Here is a 23,217-nt window from a genome sequence, read left to right on the forward strand (position 1 = left end):
TACTTACTCAAATTTCTATGTGAAAACAATGCATTATTCAATACAAGCATCGGTATAATGTTGGTGATTCCCAAATTGGCTAAAGAATGTTAAAATTGCAAAAATTTTTATATCATGTTGTTTTTCCTTAATATAGCAATTTTAAAACTTCATTTCTCAAAATTAGATACATCTCTTTTTATAATGTCCTTTAAATCTTTATTGTTAACTTGTGAGTTTGCTTCTAAGAGACTGATAAAATATTTAATAGTTCTAATAACCTAAACAAACAAGTGAATCAAAATTTGAAAACCTAGTTTTTTTTTAGGGCAATCATAGACCTGGTTTAACTGTGGCCAGCAGTGACTTTTTTCTATGACTCCAAAGTATTTACTCTGTACAGATGCATCAATTAGGCATCCTCTGTCCTAAATTGGCTTAATAATACCACAGGGAACTTACTGCTCTTTTAACTGGATAGTCCTCCATGGCACAGGGGAAGGGAATTTTCCCCTCCTGGAAGCTAAGGGAGGAGACTCCAAGAAAAAAAAAAGTTTTTGATTAGGCACATGTGAAAGAAAGGTTTACTCCTCAGTCTTTTAGTCCATGAAAGTAGGTTGTGACTCTATCCTGTGCCTACCTGTTCAGGAATAATAATTAAAAAAAAACACAACAAAACTAGAGACAGCAGATTGTGGCGGTGGAGCAGCCTGCACATTGTTGATTGGCTTACAGGCAGACATTTCGGGCCCAGCTGTCTTGCCGGCATGTGGACTGACGACCAGAGGAGGGCACTCAGAGCCTGCAATAAACTGATGGCGGAATCGCCTGCAGTGACAGTGGGGGGTCTTGGGAGCCAATCGTCCGGACCCGAGCTCTACAGTGAGGAGGCTCTTCGGGATCTCAGCCCCTTGACAGAACCAGCATTTGGTAGCTTCCCACTCAGAAGGCAAGCTAGTCAATGCTGGCTACAGGAGGGATGACAACCAGCGTGGCCAGTTGGATGAGGAAACCTTCGTTTCTCTCCTTCCATCAAACCCCATCCCCTGAGTGGCTAGACCCATACCTTAGGTAGCATGTCTAGTGCTGAAATTGAGAAGCCCTAGGGATTAGGGACTTTTCTGAAAAATAATGTCACATTCCACCATACAGTCCTTCAGTGAGCTGGTCCTTCCTAAAGGAAAGGAATATGTGAAATCCTAGTGTGGGAGTTAATTTGGGTGAGGAATGAAACAAATTTCAAAGGAAGGAAAATTTTGGTAATTCTGGGCCAACCATTTTGGATTTGGTGTTAACCACCGCTCTTTATATATGTCTTGTCCCCCTCCTCCCTAAAAAAATCCACAAGTTCTTTCTTACAGCCTCAAATCATCCCAGATTATAATATAATTAATTTATTCAAAATATAACATTTTTTTGGTTTGTTTTAGAATAAAGGAACATGAAGAGGAAGAAGAAAGGAGAAGAAAATCTGAAGAAAACGATGCTGAGGAAATAAATCGACAGAATGAATTATATGAAATAGAAATGAGAAAAAAACTAGAAAAGAAAAATAAAGAGATAAAGGAAAGGAGGAGACTATTTTTTGTAAGTTGAAAATACAGCATCTCTTCAAAATATGTACAAAGTCCAATGACTACATTGTAATATATTTTTTTATAAATAATAGTGGATTAGAAAACAAGTTGCTATTAAATTGGGTTTCTAAGTATATTGGGGGGAGCTATACTTGCTATGGTTTTATGTGGATGTGCTCACATGAAAGAACAAGAAATAAGAGAATGAAGATGTTTTTCAAATGAATTTATTTTCTTATCCTTAAAATGAGTTATCATATATATATTGTTATGAACATATAGTATCTCTTGATTTACCAATTTTAGTCATTTTCTGTGTCTTTGCCCTGGTAGTTGAGAATTTAGCTCAGCTTTGCTATTCTTGGAACACAGATGGCTTCTGTCCTCAGGTTGCCTCATGGCCTTGAATGGCTGCTGGAGCTCCTGCCTCGTGGCCACATTCAAGGCAGCAAGAAGGAAGGAAGGATGAAGGACAAAAAAGAGTGCCCTGCCTTGGCCGGGTACCTGAGTTGGTGGGAACATCATCCTGTACACCAAAAGGTTGATTCACAGAGCACATACCTAGGTTTCGGGTTTGATCCCAGATTTGGGGTGCATATGGGAGGCAATCAGTTGATGTTTCTCTCTTACATTGATGTTCTCTCTCTCCCCTTCCTTTCTCTCTAAAATCAAGAAAAACATATCCTCAGGTGAGGATTAAAAATAATAATAAAAATAAATAATTATCTATTTAAAATTTTTTTTGTTAGAATATACACCTATATATTTTCTTGTATATGTGCTAAAACAAAGTCTGGAGTAGGAATTAGTTTCACAGTGATTGAGTGTAGTGGGTAGAGTTAGAAATAAGCAGATACATAGTAGATGGGATATATATATATATATATATTTCAGAGAGGAAGGGAAAGGGAGAGAGAGAGAGAAACATCAATGATGAGAGAGAGAATCATTGATTGGCTGCCTTCTGCACGCCCTCTATTAGGGATCAAGCCCACGACCCAGGCATGTGCCCTTGACAAGAATGGAACCTGGGATTCTTCAGTCTGCAGGCTGACGATCTATCCACTGAGCCAAACCAGCTAGGGTGGGATAGGTATCTTTTAAATATTTTTAATGTGTGTACTGTGTGACTATATTAACTATTTTTTTAAATATATTTTTCTTGACTTCAAAGAGAAAAGAAGAGGGAGAAAGAGGTAGAACATCAAAAATGAGAATCATTGATCGGCTGCCTCCTGCACACCCCCTACTAGGGATCAAGCCCATAACCCCGGCATGTGCCCTTGACCAGAATTGAACCCGGAATCCTTCAATCTGCAGGCTGATGCTCTATCCACTGAGCCAAACTGGCTAGGGCTGATGGGTTTTTTTCTGAGTATTGAATTATTTTAGTTACATATTTTTAAAGAAATGAACTATTTAAAAAGAAATATAGAAAAGCATAAAGAAGGTGTAAGAGTCACTTATAATCTCAAAGATAACTAACATTTGATACATTTCTTTCAGTTACATATACATTATAAACCTGCTAAATATGCTACTTAGTGGTTATATTCTGTTTGCCCTTCACTCAGCAATTGTATTATTTGTATTCTTCCCATGTCACTGGAAGTATAATTTATTTAACCATTTTTCCATTATTGAATATTTGAGGTTGTTTCCAACTTGTCACCATTATAAATAACTTTGAAGTGCATGGTACATAAAACTTAGTGCATTTTTCATGATCTCGTTGGGATAAATTTCCAAGAGAGAAATAACTGGATCAGAATCTGTGACTGTTTGACAGGTTCTTGTTAGATATTTATATGTGAAAGATATTTTTCTTGATAGGCTAACACAGAACTTTTTCTCTAAGGAACATATGAATGATAAAAATATCATCAAAGCCGTAGAACAGCAGCAGCAAGAGGAGGAAGATGAAAAGATTAGAAAATTTATCAAAACAAAAAAGCGTCTTATACAAATGAGGAAAGAAAAAGAAGCTGAAACACACAGGTAAGCTTTTAAAATAACTCACATAATTAATAAATTATTTTGTTATAAATGAGAAGTTGTGATATGAAGGTAGCCTTTAGGAATAAAGGTCTCATTATTTTATGGATGACTCGAGCATTTGTGACACAATGACTTCAGTTTGGGGCATGTGAGTTGGGGTTTCCCTGGAATATCAAGGATATCTGTCTGGTAGAAGGCTGGGAATACTGGAAATCTCTGCTCTGGATGGGTATGAGCTGGAGGTGGCTGTGTGAGGCATTGCTGTATATGCCATTGTTAGAACAGTAGACACGGGTGACCTCACCTAAGGTGAATAGGTAAGAAATGAAGGTGGCATAGTCCTTGGGACAAATGCAGAAAGAAGGTAAGGTGCAGACCATAGAATAGCTTCTAGAGATTGGAGGAAAACCAGAGAAACAGCAGAGGAGGAGAGTTTCAGTTAAAAAAAAAAAAAAGGCAATCTTTAGTGTTAGATCAATAAAGGTATTAAATGAGATTTTTTAAATTGTGTATTAGATTTAGTGGTCAGTTTAGTGAGGAGTTTGGGATGAGGCGAGAGTGGGAAGCCAGCGACAGTACATCGTGTTTCTGCCTAGATCATGCTTTTCTCTGATGGCTTTACATCACACTTAGAGTCTTTACTATGGCTGCTGGGGCTCCACACCTGTCCTAATTCGCAACTGCCTCCAGCCTCACCTCAGACCTGGTCTCTCACAGTTCTCTCCTTCTTTTCCTCTTCCTCGCTCACAGGGCACCTCTCCTGTACCCTCTCTGGGGAATGCTCACCTCTCTTAACTCTTCAGGTCATTACTCAAATAATTGCCTTCTCATTGAGGCTTCCTCTGACCACCTTAAAATTACAACCCCACCCCCACCCCCACATTGCTTAGCCCTTTATTTTTTTTAAACCCACTGGTTTTTACTATTTTTTATTTATTTTTCTTTATTGATTAAGGTATTACATATGTGTCCTTATCCCCCCATCGCCCCCCCCCCCCATACCCTCACCCCCCCGGTGTCTGTGTCCATTGGTTAGGCTTATATGCATGCTTACAAGTCCTTTGGTTGATCTCTCCCCCTTACCCCCACCCTCCCCTACCTTCCCTCTGAGGTTTGACCGTCCGATCGATGCTTCTCTGTCTCTGGATCTGTTTTTGTTCATCAGTTTATGTTGTTCATTATATTCCATAAATGAGTTAGATCATGTGGTATTTGTCTTTCTCTGACTGGCTTATTTCACTTAGCATAATGCTCTCCAGTTCCATCCATGCTGTTGCAAATGGTAAGAATTCCTTCTTTTTTACTACAGCATAGTATTCCATTGTGTAGATGTTCCACAGTTTTTTAATCCACTCATCTGCTGATGGGCACTTAGGCTGTTTCCAAATCTTAGTTATGGTGAATTATCCCTTTAATTTCTCTCGTTTTCCTGGTTGCATGATCTAGCACTATTTAAATTATTTATTGTTTGCTGTCCCTCTACCCCAGCTATAACAAAAGCTACATGAGGGCAGAGACTTTTAATGTTTTTGTTTATTATTAGTCTCCAGCACTTGGAATAGTGCCTGGCATATAGCAGGCAATCAATAAAAGTGTTAAAATATTGTTTTAAGCCTAGATGAAATGTCACCTTTTCCATGAAGCCTTTTTTTTTCTTTTACTTTCTTTTTCATTTGCCTATATCATTTTCTAGCTTTCTCGTGGCATTTGTATAGTTGCCCTTTGTCTGTATAGTTACTTGTGCAAATGTCTTTTCTCCACTTTAAATTGTAATTACCTTGGGATAGGCACTGTGTTCTTTCTCATAATTTCTGCCACATTGCTTTGCAAATTCACTCAGTAATTTAGTGAATTTGTCACATCTAAATTTAAAAGTATTTTTGGCCCAACATCCTAAATAAAAATGCCCCAAGCTTTTATTTTTTATACTTTTTTTTTTTTTTTTACATTTTTAAATATATATTTTTTAATTTCAGAGAGGATAGGAGAGGGGGAGAGAGCTATATTAACATCAATGATGAGAGAGAATCATTGACCGGCTGTCTCCTACATGACCCACACTGGGGATGGAGCCTGCAACCCAGGCACATGCCCTGACCAGGAATTGAACCGTGATCTTCTGGTTTCATAGGTTGATGCTTAGCCACTGCACCACACTGGCTGGGCCCCAATCCTTTATTTTATTTTATTTATTTATTTAGTTAGTTAGTTAGTTAGTTGTGTGTGCGTGTTTTTTTATTTTGGGGGAGGGGACCCAAATCCTTTAAAAAATAAGGCAGTCTTCTCCCCCTTATCCATAGTTTTGCAGATAATAAGAGGATGGATTTATTCAGAATTTGATAACTTTTACTAGATTCTTTTGTATTTTATTTAAAGAAAGGCCTTTGATTTATTTTATAACTTAAGCCTCCAATGTTAGAGTAAACAGAGTAATATAGTAAAGTATTTAAAAATATTTTTCATTGTGGAGAATTTTAACACTTTATTTCCTATACACATGTACACATATACGAGATCATATTATATGCATTACTCCCTTTGGATTTTTAGAATACCATAGTATTCCAATATGATAGTATTTGATCTGGTAACTGAGATGGCCACTAAGTGACTAACAGGCAGGTAGTGTATAAGGTAGTGTAGACAGCGTGGATATGCCAGACAAAGGGATAGTTCATGTCCAGGTGAGATGGAGTGAGTTCGTCACACTACTCAGAATGGTGTGCAATTTAAAACATAGAAATTGTTTATTTCTGGAATTTTACATTGAATATTTTTGGACTGAGGTTGACCACAGGAAACTGAAACCACAGAAAGCAGAACCACAGAAAAGGGGGGACTACTGCATACTTTATTCTAAAAATGAAGTATTAAAAATAATTTCCATTTAAAACAATCAATATATATGCGAGGGGCAAAGGGGCTCCTTTTTGCCTTGTAAAAGACTAAAATATCTGACTCTCCAAATTATACTGACTCCATAGCAGATCTATTCATGAAGATTTGACATGGTGGTTGCTTTGTTATAGGCTAATGGAGGAACGTAGAAAAAGAATAAATAACTTCCTGAGTGAAATAATAAAACAGAAACTTGACAATGAAGATATGATTCTTGCTAGAAATAGTGAAGAAGTTGAGGCTGAATGGGAAAAAAGAGAAAGAGATAAAGATGAAAAAAATAAAGCAGAATTAAAAGCGATTGAAGAATATAGAGTCTTAGCGGTAAGCAATTCAATTTTGACAAATAAAAATTACACCAAAAAAAATGTAAGCCCTTCCCACTGTCCTTTCTACTCCCTCTGTATCCCAGACAAAAAATTATCAGAGATTTGAAAAATAATGTATGAATTATCTTCCTGTATTCTTGAAATCAGACCATGTTTACTTTCTAACAGAAGATAACATGACAATCAATTACAAATAATGTATTTATAGATGCAAAGTAATAATCTCTTCTGTTCTAGTTTGGTGAAATATGCCATTGGCATTTTAATAGGAATTGCATTGGGTAGTATGGACATTTTAATGATGTTAATTCTTCCAGTCCATGAACATGGTATATGCTTCCTCTGTGTCTTTCTTCAGTGTCCTATAGTTTTCTCAGTACAGGTCTTTTATCTCCTTGGTTAAATTTATTCCTAGGTAGCTTATTTTTTGTTGTTGTTGCATTAGTATGAAATACAAAACATTTTATTCATTAATATACTTTGAATTTGAATGTTTTCAAGACAAATAATGTAAAAATTACCCTATTGCATTTCTGTATTTCTTAATTCTTCAGAATTTATTTCCTATATGACTGTCATAATATTTAAATTGGATAATTTATAAACATTGTAGCAACTAATTTTTTTTTACCTACAAAGATTTTCCTACCTTGAGAAGATCTACCTTTTTTGCTATTCCTGTATTTTTTTTTTTTTTAACAAATGTCATTCTATTTAAGTTGTCGTTGTGTGTCCTGATATTTGGGAGATAAACTGTCCACATGGGAATGAGCCCAGGTGCATACAATTTTCCACCCTTGCATTGCTCTGGGCTGACTTTCTGCTTGGAGTTTTCTGATCTGTGCCTTCTTTAGAGAGCAATGGTTGCTGAACATGGTTTAGTGTTTTCCTTTACCTTTTAACATCTAGATGAAAAACAAAGCAGAAGAAGAAAGACAAAGAAAAATTGAGGATAAAGAACATTTGCTGGCTGTCATGAAAGCGGACCAGATTTTCTATGAGCATGAAAAGGAGAAAAAACGCAAAAGTGATAAAGAACGTCTTGAAGTTCAAGATGCCCATATTCAGCAAATGGTAATTATTCCTAACTGTTTATACTTATTTTAGTAATAACTGTGTAAATAGAGTTCATGCAAGTTTTCTTTCCAAAGCAGATTCCTTTGACAAGTGAAATCAGCTGGTCATTATGACACAATCCTATATAATGAAAGGGTGATATGCAAATTGACCCTAATGGTGGAACAACTGGTCGCTATGACGCGCACTGACCACCAGAGTGCAGACGCTCGATGCAGGAGCTGCCCCCTGGGGGTCAGTGTGCTCCCACAGGGGGAGTGCTGCTCAGCCAGAAGCTGGCTCATGGCTGGCCAGCACAGCGGCAGTGTGGGGGGTCTCTCCCGCCTCCACAGTAGCACTAAGGATGTCCAACTGACAGCATAGGCCCATTCCTCGCAGGGAGCAGGTCGAAGCCATTAGTTGAACATCCCCCGAGGGCTCCTGGGCTACCAGAGGAATGTCCAACTGCCAGCTTAGCCCCACTCCCTTGGGGAGCAGGCCTAAACTGACAGGTGGACATCCCCCAAGGGTTTTTGGACTGCAAGAGGGTGCAGGCTGGGCTGAGGGAAACCCCCGAGTGCATGAATTTTCGTGCATCGGGCCTCTAGTCTATACTAATAATGGAGGAATATGCAAATTGTCTAGGACATCGTCACAGTAACGACCGAACAGCAGGCTGCATGGGGCGACCAGGCCAGCAGGGGGGGCAGTGAGGGGAGATAAGGCCACAGGCAGAGGCGGTTAGGGGTGATCAGGCTGGCAGGCAGGTGAGCAGTCAGGAGCCAGCAGTCCCAGATTGTGAGAGGGTGCAGGCTGGGCTGAGGTGACCCCCGCCCCCTGTGCATGATTTCGTGCACTGGGCCTCTAGTATCTAATCTAATAATAGACAAGCAGGGTAATTGACCGAACCTTCGCTATGCCTCCCATTGGCTAATCAGCAAGATATCCAAATTAACCACCAACAAAGATGGTGGTTAATTTGCATACATAGGCGCGAAGCAGAGCAGCGAAGGTGCTGAAGGCAGCTCCGGCCGGAGCAGCAAAGGCCTGGGTGCCGGGTGCTGGAGGAAAACCGGTGCCAGCAGCCAGGGGAAGGGAAGGCCTATTGCACGAATCTTTTCGTGCAACAGGCCTCTAGTATATATATAATAGACTAAGCAACTGGCCAATTGGCCAACCAGCCAGTAGGTATGATGCACACTAACCACCAGGGGGCAGACGCTCAATGCAGGAGGTGCTGAGTGACAGCAAGTTTGCAGAGTGCCCTCTTGCACTATGGGACTCCTCAGGGGATGTCGGACTGCTGGTTTTGACCCAATCCCCACAGGCTAGGCTGAGGGACCCCACCTGCTAGAGGCACCCTGCTTATTCTGCAGACACCCTTCGAGCCCCAGTGCCACCCCAGGTGCAGCCGGCCAGGGAGGGATGGTGGGAGGTTGGCTCCAGGGCGTGTCCAGCCCATCTAGCCCAGTCATGCCCTGCTGGCCACCTTCTAATTAATTTCCTTTCAATGTGCACAATTTGTGCACTGGGCCTCTAGTTACTCAGAAATTATACTGATTGAGATCTTATAGGTTTCACATCTGAAGTGAGTACCAGAAATTTTAGAACATGTATGAAAGACCTGGCATGCAATCATTTGTAACTAAAAACTGTCTTACAAAATGGCTATACCATTTTCCATTCCTACCAACAACATATATGAAAACAAGTTGCTCCATATCCTCACTATCACTTAGTACTATCCTTTGATTTAGACTATTATAGTGTAGTGATGTTTCATGGTGTTATTATGCATTTCCCTAATGACTAAAAATATTGAACATCTTTTCATGTTCTTTTTAACTATATGTGTGCCTTCTTTTGTGAAGTGTTTATTCACATCTTTTGTTAATTATTTGATTGGGTTGTTTGATTTCTTATTGTTGAGTTTTAACTTGTTTTTTAATGTGGTAAAATATATGTAATATAAAATTTACCGTTTTATCCATTAAACAGAACTCTCTATTCTCCCTTCCAGCCTCTGGTAACCACTGTTCTATTTTCTGTTTCTATGAATATGATTATTCCAGGTACCTTATATTAATGCAATCATACAATATTTGTCCTTTTGGTATCTTATCTCACTTAGCATAACGTCTTCAAGGTTCATTCATGTTGCCACATATGTCAGTTTCATTCTTTTGTTTTGTTTTGTATTGGTTAATCCTCACCAAAGGATATATTTTTCCATTGATTTTTAGGGAAAGTGGAAGAGAGAGGGAAAGAGAGAGAGAAACATCGATGTGAGAGAAACACATCGATTGGTTGCCTCCTAGGCCTGGGCCAGGGAGGTGCCTACAACCAAGACATGTGCCCTTGACTGGAATCAAACCCAGGACCTTTTGGTCCACAGGCCAAAGCTCTATCCACTGAGCTAAACCAGCTATAGCTCAGTTTCATTCTTATTAAGGCTGAATAACATTCCATTGTACATGTATACTGCATTTTGTTTATCCATATATCCATCAATAGATTTGGGTTGTTTCCATCTTTTGGCTATTGCAAAGAATGCTTCTGTGCACATTGGTATACAAATATCTGTTTGAGCACTGGTCCGAATGTAGTGAGTTATCACAAATGGTTGTACACAGTCTGTTACAAATATCTGTTTGAGTTTCTTCTTTCAGTTCTTTTGTTTACATACCCAGAAGTGGAATTGCTGGGTTACATGGTAATTCTATATTTAGTTTATTTTTAGAACAATTGTACTGTTTTCTATAGCAGCTGTACCTTTCTACATTCCCACCAGCAATGTTCAAGGGCTCCAATTTCTCCAAATTCCAACAAATTGTTTTCTGGGTTTGTTGTTGTTGGGTTTTAAAATATATATATATAGATATATTTTTTCATTGAATTCAGAGAGGAAGAGAGCGGGGGAGAGAAACATTGATGCTGAGAGAGAATCATTGATTGGCATCCCTCTGGCAGCCCAGGAGACCTCAGGGGATGTCCGACTTTGGCTAAGCCAAAGTTAGACATCCTTAGCACTGCAGAGGAGGCAGGAGAGGCTCCTGCCACCACCGCTGCTCTCCCAGCTGTCAGTCCGGCTTGTGGCTGAGTGGAGCTCCCCCTGTGGGAGAGCACTGACCACCCGCGGGCAGCTCCTGCATTGAGCATCTGCCCCTGGTGGTCAATGCATATCATAGTGACCAGTTGTTCTGCCATTAGGGTCAATTTGCATATTCCCTTTTATTATATAGGATTAGCCATTTCTATTCAGCCTGAAGACTTTCTATAGTATGTTTTACAGTACAGATGGGCTAGCAATAAATTCTTCAGTTTGCTTTTCTTTTTTTATTGATTTTTAGAGAGAGGAAGTGGGGGTCGAGAGAATGAGAGAGAGGAAAAGAGAAAGAAAAAAACATTGATTAATTGCCTCCTACACACTCCCCAACTGGGGATCAAATCTGCACCCTGAGTATGCATCCTGATCTAGAATCAAACCCGCCCCCTTTTGGTGTACAGGACAGTGCTCCAACCAACTGAGCCACAGTGATCAGGGCCAGTTGGGTTGTTGTTATTTTTTTTAAATAATGTCTTTATATTACCTTCATTTCCTTGGATATAAAATTATGGGATGTCATATTTTTCCATTTTGAATATGTTGTTTCAGTGTCTTCTGGCCTTCATTGTTTATGATTGGAAATCTGCTATTAAATATATTGTTGGTCCCTATATATATGATGTGTTGTTATTCTCTTGATTTTAATATTTTTCTCTTTATTTTTGGCTCTCAGAAGATCTACTGTGATGTGTTTTTCTCGTGTTTATCCTTTTTGGAGTTTGTGATACTTCTTGGATATGCCTGTTATATCACCAAATGTGGGAAGTTTTTGACCATTATTTCTTCAAATATTTTTTCTGCCTCTCTTTATCATTTTCCCCTCAGGGGTCCAATTTTCACATATAAAGAGACATTTGATATTATACCAGAGATCTCTGAAGTTCTGTTCATTTTCCATCAATCTTTTTTTTTCTGTTGTTCAGATGGGACAATTTTTATTGGTCTACCTTCAAATTCACTGATTCTGATATTGAACACATCTAGTGACATTTTTATTTCAATTATTGAACTTCCAACTCAGTTTTTATTTGGTTCTTTTTAGTGGTTTCTCTTTTTCTATTTAGATTCCCTGTATTTCCTTTAATTCTTTTGATATGTTTATAATAGCTGCTTTGAAATCTAATTGTTAAATTCAATATGCTGCTTAGAACAATTCTGTTTTTTTGTTACAACAATGTAACACTTTCCTATTTCTTTGCAAGTCTAGTAATTTTTCATTGAAAACCTGAGATTGTATAGAGTATGTTGTACACTCTGTTTTGTTCTGAGGGTGGTCGCTCTTTGTTTTAGTAGGCAGTTACTTTCCCTGGATGCAAGCTATGAAATGTCTCTTCACAATAGGCAGCCTTTGAAGTCTCTGTAATGTTTGTTTGTTTTTAAGTCTGGCTCACTAAGGTTCCTCTCCGTACTGGCATTGACAGTCAACCAATAACATGGGTAGAGTTTATCTTCAGACAAGTTAAACCAGCAATGCTTTCACCACTGCTGCATAAGCTGTGTGTGGGTTGAGGATGGCCTTCAAAGAACAGAACATTCACAATCTCCTCCAGGTTTTTAATTTTTGCTAGACGTACTGGGATCTCCTGTGTGAATGTATAGTTTATCAATTAATCAGGAATGTCTGTAGAGTTTATTATTTTAATTCTTCTTAACTGTCTTGCCTCCAGAATCTCCCCCTTAAATTTTTAGCAGCGTTGCCACTCACCTCAAATGGAATCTGCAAGTTTTCGTTACTTGAGCTGGATAGATAGCAATGCTCTCCAAACAAGAATGCCATAAAGTTGCCGTTCTTACCAGATTTAGCAGCAGTTTTTCATGAAAAGACACTTCTTAAGTACTTACCCACATCTGGTCACTTTCTAGGGCTCTGAAATGTTTGATTTAAAAAAAATGTTAATATATATTTTTTATTTCAGAGAGGCAGGGAGAGGGAGATAGAGATAGAAACATCAATGATGAGAGAGAATCATTAATCGGCTGCCTCCTGCATACCACCTACTGGGGATCAATCCAGCAACCCGAGCATGTGCCCTTGACTGGAATCAAACCCAGGACCCTCCAGTCTGTAGGCCAGCACTCTATCCACTAAGCCAAACCAGCTAGGGCTGATTTTAATAATTTTTAATAATAAACTTGCTGCCGAAACCGGTTTGGCTCAGTGGATAGAGCGTCGGCCTGCGGACTGAAAGGTCCCAGGTTCGATTCCGGTCAAGGGCATGTACCTTGGTTGCAGGCATATCCCCAGTAGGAGATGTGCAGGAGGCAGCTGGTCGATGTTTCTCTCTCATCGATGTTTCTAACTCTCTATCTCTCTCCCTTCCTCTCTGTAAAAAAATCAATAAAATATATTTTTTAAAAAAATAAAATAAAATAATAATAATAAACTTGCTACCTGTGGAGGGAAATTAGCCAACTTCCTTATGCAGCCATTACCAGAAGTGGGATCTGCCATATTATTTTGGAGCAAATCCAGAGATTATCTAATTTTATTAATGTATATTTCAGAATGTATCTCTACTACTCAGGGACTCTTTAGAAATCAACATAATCACAATTCTATTATCATATCTAAAAAAATTAACATTCAGTGCGGGGGGGAGGGGTCAATGGGAAAAAAGGGGGGGACATCTGTAATACTTTCAACAATAAAGATACATTAAAAAAATAAAACAATTAACACTCAGTGTTTAAATTCTCCTCAAATTATCTCATGGGTAGTTTTGAAATTGTGTTATTTGAATTGGGATCAAATAAGGTACATGTATTCTATTTGGTTGATATGTCTTTCAAGTCTCTTTTAATCTATAATTCCTCCTCCACCTCCATCCTCTCTTTTTGTCTTAAGTTCTCCCTCCTTGTCTTTATTATATTTGTTCTTTTTTTGTTGTTTGTTGAAGAAATTGTTTGTTTGTTTTTATCTTTTAGAGTTATTAATCTGGCTTTTGCCATTTGGATCCCTGTGGTGTAATTTAATGTGTTCCCTGCATTTGATGTAAAATCTAGATTAGATTCAATTTTTTGGTTGAAATTCCTCATGGGTGATATTGTGTCCTTCTATTAGAAGGTACCTAATGACTGTTGTCTCACTTTCTGTGGTATGAAGAGCCTTTGATGATCATTGCCTAAATCTCTTAATTCATGAGGTGGCAAAATGTAATTTCCTTTGGATTCATTTGTTAATGTCTTCAAAAACTTTTCATGATCAGCAGTTTGGTTTCCTTGAGGTACAATTTTTAAGGAAAAGATAGGATAAATACTTGATTCTTTCACTTTATTTTCCAGTGTCCAAAATATTAGCTCTCTTGCATCCTTCAAAGGTGCTTGTTGTTACTTTTTAACTACTATTTTAAAAGTTTCTCTATGAGTTTCTATTAATGCTTAATTAGTGCATATCAAATTTGAGGTACCAATCTATGATCCATTATGCAATTCTTTCCTCCATTGTTACTTCCATTGTACTTTTTTTTTTTTTAATTAATAAATCTTTATTGTTGCCCTGACCGGTTTGGCTCAGTGGATAGAGCGTCGGCCTGCGGACTCAAGGGTCCCGGGTTCGATTCCAGTCAAGGGCATGTACCTTGGTTGCAGGCACATCCCCAGTGGGGGGTATGCAGGAGGCAGCTGATCGATGTTTCTCTCTCATCGATGTTTCTAACTTTCTATTCCTCTCCCTTCCTGTCTGTAAAAAATCAATAAAATATATTTTTTTTAAAAAATCTTTATTGTTCAGATTATTACAGATGTTCCTCTTTTTTCCCCCCATAGCTCCCCTCCACCCGGTTCCCACCCCACCCCATGCCCTTACCCCCTGCCACTGTCCTCATCCATAGGTGCACGATTATTGTCCAGCCTCTTCCCGCACCCCCCGTACTACCTTCCCCCCAAGAATTGTCAGTCCACTCCCTTTCTATGCCCCTGCTTCTATTATATTCACCAGTTTATTCTGACTTAATTTTTAGGTTCACTTGTTGATAGATATTTATTTGTTGTCACTTTGTTGTTCATAATTTTTATCTTTACCTTTTTCTTCTTCTTCCTCTTCTTAAAGAATATCCTTCAGCATTTCATATAATCCTGGTTTGGTGGTGATGAACTCCTTTAGCTTTTTCTTGTGTGTGCAGCTCTTTATCTGACCTTCAATTCTACATGATAGCTTTGCTGGGTAGAGTAATCTTGATTGTAGGTTCTTGCTATTCATCACTTTGAATATTTCTTGCCACTCCCTTCTGGCCTGCAAAGTTTCTGTTGAGAAATCAGCTGACAGTCATATGCGTACTCCCTTGTAGGTAACTAACTGTTTTTCTCTTGCTGTTTTTAAGATTCTCTCTTTGTCTTTAGCCCTTGGCATTTTAATTATTATGTGTCTTGGTGTGGTCCTCTTTGGATTCCTCTTATTTGGGGTTCTCTTCGCTTCCTGGACTTGGAAGTCTATTTCTTTCAGCAGGTAGGGGAAATTTTCTGTCATGATTTCTTCTAATAGGCTTTCAGTATCTTGCTCTCTCTCTTCTTTTGGCACCCTGATAATTCGGATGTTGGTATGTTTGAAGTTGTCCCAGAGGCTCCTTACACTATCTTCATATTTTTGGATTCTTTTTTCGTTTTGTTTTTCCAGATTGGTGTTTTTTGCTTCTTTGTATTTCAAATCTTCGACTTGATTCTTGGGATCCTCTAGTCTGCTGTTGGATCTCTATATAATATTCTTTATTTCAGTCAGTGTATGTTTAATTTCTGACTGGTCCTTTTCCATTTTTTTGGCATTCTCATTAAGATCCTTGAAGGTCTCACTATGTTCCTCAGAGGTTCGTAGAAGATTCTTGAAAAACCTTAAAAGTGTGGTTTTGAACTCTATGTCCTCCATTAGTTTGCTTTCCTCCATTTCTTTCATTTGTGACATGTTTCTTTCTCTCCACTTTTTTGGCTGACTCCAAGGACCAGCAGTCTACAGTGGAAGAACTGCTGCTGTGCTGGAGACACCCTTATGGGGTAGGACTTGCTTCAGTGGGGCTTTGGTGCTCACTGAGTGAGGAGTTGAAATCTTGTAGCTGACCAGGGGTACCCTGGCTCCTGGATCTCCACGTCAACCACTGTGTGAGTCCACCCAGCAGGAGCTACAGCGATACCAGCAGATTTCTCCTCTTTGTTTGGGGTTTGGAAGTTTTGGAGCTCTCTGACCCAGCTGCAGTTTGTTAGGTTAGGCTGCAAAAGCTCAGGTGATTCCTTTGTGCCGCTACGCACAGCTTGGATGGGGATGTAAACTGAGTGGAGCCAGGTCTCAGAGAACCATTAGGGCGGAGCAAACAGCAATGGCTGTCATCAGCCATCTCCGCGACTCCGCATCTCTGTGTTCCCAAGTCCCTCTGCGTCCCTGATTCCCACGCCCCCAGAGCAATAATGATCCCTGCGCGCAGGTCTGTGAGAAAGCCACCCTCACTTTCCGACCCCCTGCAAGACAGTCCAGTTTCTCCCCGTAGGAGTCTGGGACCCCAGAGTCTCACCGTAAATGAGTTCAGTGCATTCGAGAGCTTGTATCCCCTTCCAATTGAGAAAAACCACGCACCCAGGTGCAGCTGCCTCCCACACGCCTTTGTACCTCTGTTCTTGGTGCCTTTGCACCGCCTACCCAGTCTCAATGCGCTTTTTTTCTTTCCTTCTAGTTGTAGAACTTCCACTCGGCCAGCTTTCCCGTGGTTCTGGATGATAGCTGTTTTGTCTTATAGTTGTAGTTTCAATGTTGTTGTGGGGGGCAGCATGCACAGGTTTATACCTTATGCCGCGATCTTGGTTCTCCAATCTCTTCCATTGTACTTTAAATGTTTCTCCCTGTTCCCTCAATATCTTTCTACAAACCACCAAATCAACATATCTCAACTGCTTGTTGTTAAGATCCCACATTTAGAAGACAGTTTATAGCTTTTTCTGACTTAAAAAAAATACTTATTGAATGTAATTTTATATTTTTTCAAGCTTCTGGTAGTTTATCACCAATTTAACATATAAGCTTTAATTTTTAAATGCAGCACTCAGTAATAAAAATGTGCTTTCTATATTCATATAGTTGCTCTATCTATATAATAAAGAGCTGATATGCTAATTAGACCGAACAGCAGAACAACCATCTGGACATCCTTCCAGACAACTGTCTGGATGACCTTCCGGACGAAGCCAGGGCTGCGAGGGCTGAGCCCCTTGCATGTATTTGTGTATCAGGCCTCTAGTTTCCTTATAAATTTCAATTTATGGTAGATATCAGGTTTGAGCTACTATTTTATGCTTAAGTATTGGTTATTGATTTTGAAAAATATTTTTTTAATATTAAAATATATTCTTAAGTATACAAAATCACTCAATATTTTTGCCAACTCAGCATTTTTAAAAAATGCCACAGAGAAAACAAAATGAAAAAATTGTCAACCAAAACTTCATAGAAATCTTTAAAAGTCATTATAATCACATCATCTATATATATAAAAACCTAAGCAACTGTTTGGTAGCTATGATGCACAGTGACCACCAGGGGGCAGACACTCAATGCACAGGTATGGAAACATGGAAAAGACTGATGAATCTCAAGGAAGGGTAGAAGAGATTAACCAAAGATCTTATATGCATACTAGAGGCCCGGTGCATGGATTTGTGCACCAGTGGGGTCCCTCTGCCTGGCCTGTGGGGACTGGGCCTAAACCAGCCCGGTGCACCTGTGGAGTCCCTCAGCCTGGCCTATAGAAATCAGGCTGAAACTGGCAGTCTGACATCCCCCGAGGGGTCCCGGATTGCCAGAGGGCACAGGCTAGGCTGAGGGACACCACTGGTGCATGAGTCCATGCACTGGTCCTCTAGTCTACACTAATAAAAGAGAAACATGGTAATTGGCGTACGACCGCTACCCTTCCCATTGGCTAATCAGCATATCCTTATGCAAATTAACTGTCAGCCAAGATGGTGGCCGGCAGCCATGCACTGAAGCGAGCAGGGAGGCTTGCTTCCTCCAGGGACTGCAGACTCCAACGTTCCCCGCCTCACTTGCCGGCCTCTCAACTGCAACTCTAAGCAACTATTACTATGTTGCAGTCAGCCCCGGACTGCAACATTGTATCCATGTTTTCAGCGGCGAGGCCTCAGAGCTAAAGCTGGCCCAGAATAAAAAAAAAAAAAAAGAAAACAAGGAGCAGTTGGGAGCTTTTAGTCAACCGCCAGCTAGAAAACAGCCCTCAGCCCCTCAGCCAGCCTGGCCAGGCACCCCAGTGGGGACCCCCACCCTGATCCAGGACACCTTTCAGGGCAAACCAGCCGGCCCCCACCCGTGCACCAGGCCTCTATCCTATATAGTAAAAGGGTAATATGCCTCCCAGCACCGGGATCAGCGGAGCAGCAAGGCTCCCGGCACCGGGATCAGCGTGACAGGGGGCAGCGCCCAAACCCCCTGATCACCCTGCGGCTCTGTGTGTGACAGGGGGCGGGGCCACAACCCCCTATCTGCCCTGCTCTGTGCCTGATAGGGGGGAGCTCCCCAATCCCCTGATTGCCCTGCGGCTCTGTGTTTGACAGGGTGCAGCGCACCAACCCCCTGTCAGCCCTGCTCTGTGTGTGACAGGGTAGAGCCATAACCTCTCCATCGGCCCTGCCCTGAGTGTGACAGTGGCGGTGCCCCAACCCCCTGATAGGCCCTGCTCTGTGGGTAATAGAGGATGGCGCCCCAACCCCCCTCCACGGGCCTTGCTCTGTGTGTGACAGGGTAGAGCCATAACCTCCCCATTGGCCCTGCCCTGAGTGTGACAGGGTGCAGCGCCCCAACCCCCTGATGGGCCCTGCTCTGTGAGTGACAGGGGGCAGCGCCCCAAACCCCTGATTGGCCCTGCTCTGTGCTTGGCAGGGGGTGGCGCCGAAACCTCCCCATCAACCCTGCCTTGAGTGTAACAGGGGGCAGTGCCCCAACCCCCCAATCAGTCTACCCTGAAAGTGACTGAGGGTGGCATTGCAACCTCCCGATCTGCCCTGCTCTGTGCATGACAGGGCGGCGCCCCAACTCCCCAATCGGCCCTGCTCTGAGCCTGACCAGGGGCTGCACTTAGGGATTGGGCCTGCCCTCTGCCACCCGGGAGCAGGCCTAAGCCAGCAGGTCATTATCTCCCGAGGGGTCCCAGACTGTGAGAGGGCACAGGCCGGGCTGGGGGACCCCCCCCACCCAGTGCACAAATTTTTGTGCACCGGGCCTCTAGTCTACACTAATAAAAGAGAAACATGGTAATTAGCGTACGACCGCTACCCTTCCCATTGGCTAATCAGCATATCCTTATGCAAATTAACTGTCAGCCAAGATGGCGGCCAGCAGCCAGGCAGCTGGAAGCTAACAGGAGGCTTGCTTGCTGTGGACTCCAACGTTCCCCGCCGGCCTCTGAGCTTCAGTTGGAAACATTGTAACATTTATAGAAGATAAACAAAACTCCAGAAACCTCCTGTCAGTCAGCTGGGATCTCAGAGCTGGAGTCGAAACATTGTTTCGAATACAGAAAACAAAGGCCAGAAACCTGCTTTCAGCCGAGCCTCAGAGAGAAAGCCGGCTCTCAGCTCCAGTGACAGCCATAGAAGGTAAATAAATGCCAGAATAAAAAAAAAAAAGAAAAAAAGGAGAGGTTTGGAGCTTCAGTCACCCGCCAGCCTGAAAACAGCCCTCAGCCCCTCACCCAGACTGGCCAGGCACCCCAGTGGGGACCCCCATCCTGAAGCAACAAGATGGCGGCTAATTTGCATACTGAAGGCAGGCGGCAGCAGGCAAGGCTGTCTGCGGTCTGGGACCCGGATCTGTGACCCTGCCGGGCGGGATCAGTGGAGCAGCGAAGCCTCCCAGCACCAGGATCAGCGTGACAGGGGGCAGCGCCCAAACCCCCTGATTGCCCTGCAGCTCTGTGGGTGATAGAGGGCGGCACCCCAACCCCGATTGCCCTGCGGCTCTGTGTGTGACAGTGGCGGCGCCCCAACCCCCCCACGGGCCCTGCTCTATGTGAGACGGGGTAGAGCCATACCTCCCCATCGGCCCTGCCCTGAGTGTGACAGGGTGTGGCTCCTCAACTACCCCCCCCCCCCCACAGGCCCTGCTCTGTATGTGACAGGGGGCGGTGCCCCAGCTCCTCTATTGGCCCTACTCTGTGCGTGACAAGGGGGAGCTCCTCAACCCCCTGATCGGCCCTGCTCTGTGAGTGACAGGGGGCAGCTCCCCAACCCCCTGATCAGCCCTGCTCTGTGCATGACAGGGGGGAGCTCCCAAAACCCCTGATGGGCCCTGCTCTGTGTGTGACAGAGTATGGAGCCCCAACCCCCCTGATGGGCCCTGCTCTGTGTGTGACAGAGTATGGAGCCCCAACCCCCCTGATGGTCCCTGCTCTGTGTGTGACAGGGGGCAGCACCCCAACCCCCTGATCGGCCCTGCTCTGTGCGTGGCAGGGGGTGGCGCCGCAACTTCCCTATCGACCCTGCCTTGAGTGTGACAGAGGGCGGTGCCCCAACCCCCCAATCGGCCCTATCCTGAGCGTGACTAGGGGTGGCATCGCAACCTCCCGATCCGCCCTGCTCTGTGCATGACAGGGGGCGGTGCCCCAACTCCCCAATTGGCCCTGCTCTGAGCCCGACCAGGGGCTGCACCTAGGGATTGGGCCTGCCCTCTGCCACCTGGGGGCAGGCCTAAGCCAGCAGGTCATTATCTCCTGAGGGGTCCCAGACTGCGAGAGGGCACAGGCAGGGCTGAGGGACCCCCTCTCCCCCCCGAGTGCACAAATTTTTGTGCACCTGGCCTCTAGTATATAATAAAAGCCTAATTTGCTAAGTGTCCAACCGCTTGTTCAACCGTTCGACTAGTCGCTATGATGCGCACTGACTGCTAGGGGGCAGATGCTCCCTGGTAGGCTACCTTGCTGCTGGGGTCCAGCCGATCATGACTGGGCGAAACGGGCCGGACACACCCTGGAAACCTCCCATAGTCCCTCCCTGGCCCCAATTGTGTATCGGTGTGGTCCCTCAGCCTGGCCTGCACCCTATCACAATCCAGGACCTCTCAGGGGATGTTGGAGAGCTGGTTTCAGCCCGATTCCCGCAGGCCAGGCCAAGGGAATCCACTGGTGCATGAATCTGTGCACTGGTCCTATAGTATAATATAAAGGAACATTTTTATGAAGTTACAAGAAAAAAATTTATGAAATGTTGGTGAATTGGCTTTTGGTAGATAGCTTAGCGTACTTACTCCACACAGCACCTGATCAACCTACGTTGATAAATGTCACTTGTTCCAACTTCAAATTATTGGGAAACAGAGCATGTCGTTGGTTTAACTTAGCTCAGATAGTCACTGACAATTTAATCTTACATGCCTGTGGCACATGGTATACTGGGATGACTTAGGAGAGTGGGTTTGAGTTAGTTCCTTCAAAATAGTGGATGGGTAGGGACAGTGATTGGTATGCCTTCTACACCTGCCAGAGTACACTTTATTAATTGATAGAAACAGGATTCTAAACTTATTTGATTTTATCTAAATTTCATGCCTTTAACTATTTTGCTGTATTGTTTGAAGATGTATCATCACAAAAGGCTATTAAGGTAAGTTTCATTGAGTCATGACTTTTGAGCATGATGATATTGTGAGATGCATGGGAAAGTTTCTGAAATAAATTATAGTATACAGTTGTTAAGTCAGAACTTGTCAAATATCAATGAGTTTAGAAAAGTCTATCTACAACTTCTAATGCTATGTATGTTTAGAAAGTTGGTCTCACTTACCAATATGGAATTGTACTTTCTTTCCTCAACAGGCCAAAAATAAGTTTAATGCAAAACAAGCAAAAGAAGACCATCTGGAGTATTGCAGACTTACTGAAGAACTTATGGCTGAAAAGGAGAAACAATTTCAAGATTATGCCAGGGAAGTAATTAAATTTGAGTCTGAATCAACAAATAAACATATTTATCCTCTTGTAAAATCTGTGCAGAGAGGACCTGGAGGTGGCCATGGACCAGTTCTTACAAACAGAGGTGGATTAAGACCTAGCTATCAGACAAATGATTTCACTGGAGTCCAGCTCCCTTCTTATAATTTGCAGGGATCAAAATATAATAATTTTCAAAAGTCTAAGGGAAGGCTAGGTTTTACATTGTAGGAAAAAGTTTAAGCTTGAGAGACTAAATTGTAGCCAATACTATAAGCTCCAAATGTAAGTGAATTACTTGCTTGTAATTTAATAAAGCTGTTCTTCATCTAAGTACAATTATGTTGAATCCTCACCATTGAAGGTTAATTCATTTTTGATAAAAAATATATACACAAAATAAAATGTATAATTTTAGTCACTTAAAAATGTGTTCAGTGGCATTTATATTCATAATATTGTATAACCATTACAATTATCAAGTTCCAGAACCTTTTCATTGCTCAAACGGAAACCCTGTACCTATTAAGCAGTCACTCCCCATACCCCCCTCTCCATAGCCCCTGGCAACCACTAATCTGCTTTGTCTCTGTGGTTTTGCCTATTTGGATATTTCATATAAATGGAATCATACTGTGGCCTTGTCTCAGATTTATTTCATTTAGCATATTTTCAAGGTCTAATGTTCTACCATCATCAGCACTTCATTCCTTTTTATAGCTGCATGGAAGTACTACTTTTCTCTTCACAAAGTTGGGTACCATTCAATACTTAAATTTTAGTTTCAAATAACACTAACAATATGATTACCAAATGCAATTTATGGCTTCTTCGTGTTTATAGTGTATCTCACTAGAAAGGCTGTTGAAATAATTCCTCTTCATGTAGTTAGGCAGCCAACTTGATACAAGTTCAGTGTTTTTTTATGAACTGCATTCCCCTGCTCCTTTTTTTTCTGACTGCGGTATAAAATGCAGAATACAAACTTTACCATCTTAAACATTTTTAAGAGTACAGTTCTTTAGTATACTAGTAATATTCACATGGTTGTGTAACCAATCTGCGGATTTTCTCATCTTGCAAAACTGAAACTATATACCCATTAAACAACTCTCCATTTCCCCTCCCCTTAGCTCCTGGGACCTACCATTCTACTTTATGTTTCTATGAATTTGACCATTCTAGATACCTCATTAAGTAGACTTTATTTCCATTAGCATAATGTTCTCAAGGTCATCTAATGTTGAAGCATGTGCCAGAATTCCTTTCCTAAAACAATATGAAATTATATATATATACACTAGAAGCCCAGTGCACAAATTTGTGCATGGGTGGGGGCTGATTGTGCTGGGTTGGCCGGG

General features: G+C 41.8%; 1 protein-coding gene across 1 annotated transcript in view; it reads left to right on the forward strand.

Moving 5' to 3' along the window:
• Positions 1-22,211, forward strand: part of CFAP210 (cilia and flagella associated protein 210) — a 33,617-nt gene extending 11,406 nt beyond the window's left edge. The window contains exons 5-9 of the mRNA XM_070422788.1: positions 1,410-1,566; positions 3,415-3,554; positions 6,584-6,776; positions 7,691-7,855; positions 21,743-22,211. Coding sequence (XP_070278889.1) covers positions 1,410-1,566; positions 3,415-3,554; positions 6,584-6,776; positions 7,691-7,855; positions 21,743-22,087 — 1,000 coding nt within the window. The 3' untranslated portion in view covers positions 22,088-22,211. The remainder of the gene's footprint in view (positions 1-1,409; positions 1,567-3,414; positions 3,555-6,583; positions 6,777-7,690; positions 7,856-21,742) is intronic.
• The last annotated feature ends 1,006 nt before the right edge of the window (positions 22,212-23,217 follow it).

This window comes from Myotis yumanensis, unplaced genomic scaffold, assembly GCF_028538775.1.
Source record: "Myotis yumanensis isolate MYYU_CA2020_CCGP unplaced genomic scaffold, mMyoYum1.0.hap1 SCAF_8, whole genome shotgun sequence".
Lineage (NCBI taxonomy): Eukaryota > Metazoa > Chordata > Mammalia > Chiroptera > Vespertilionidae > Myotis > Myotis yumanensis.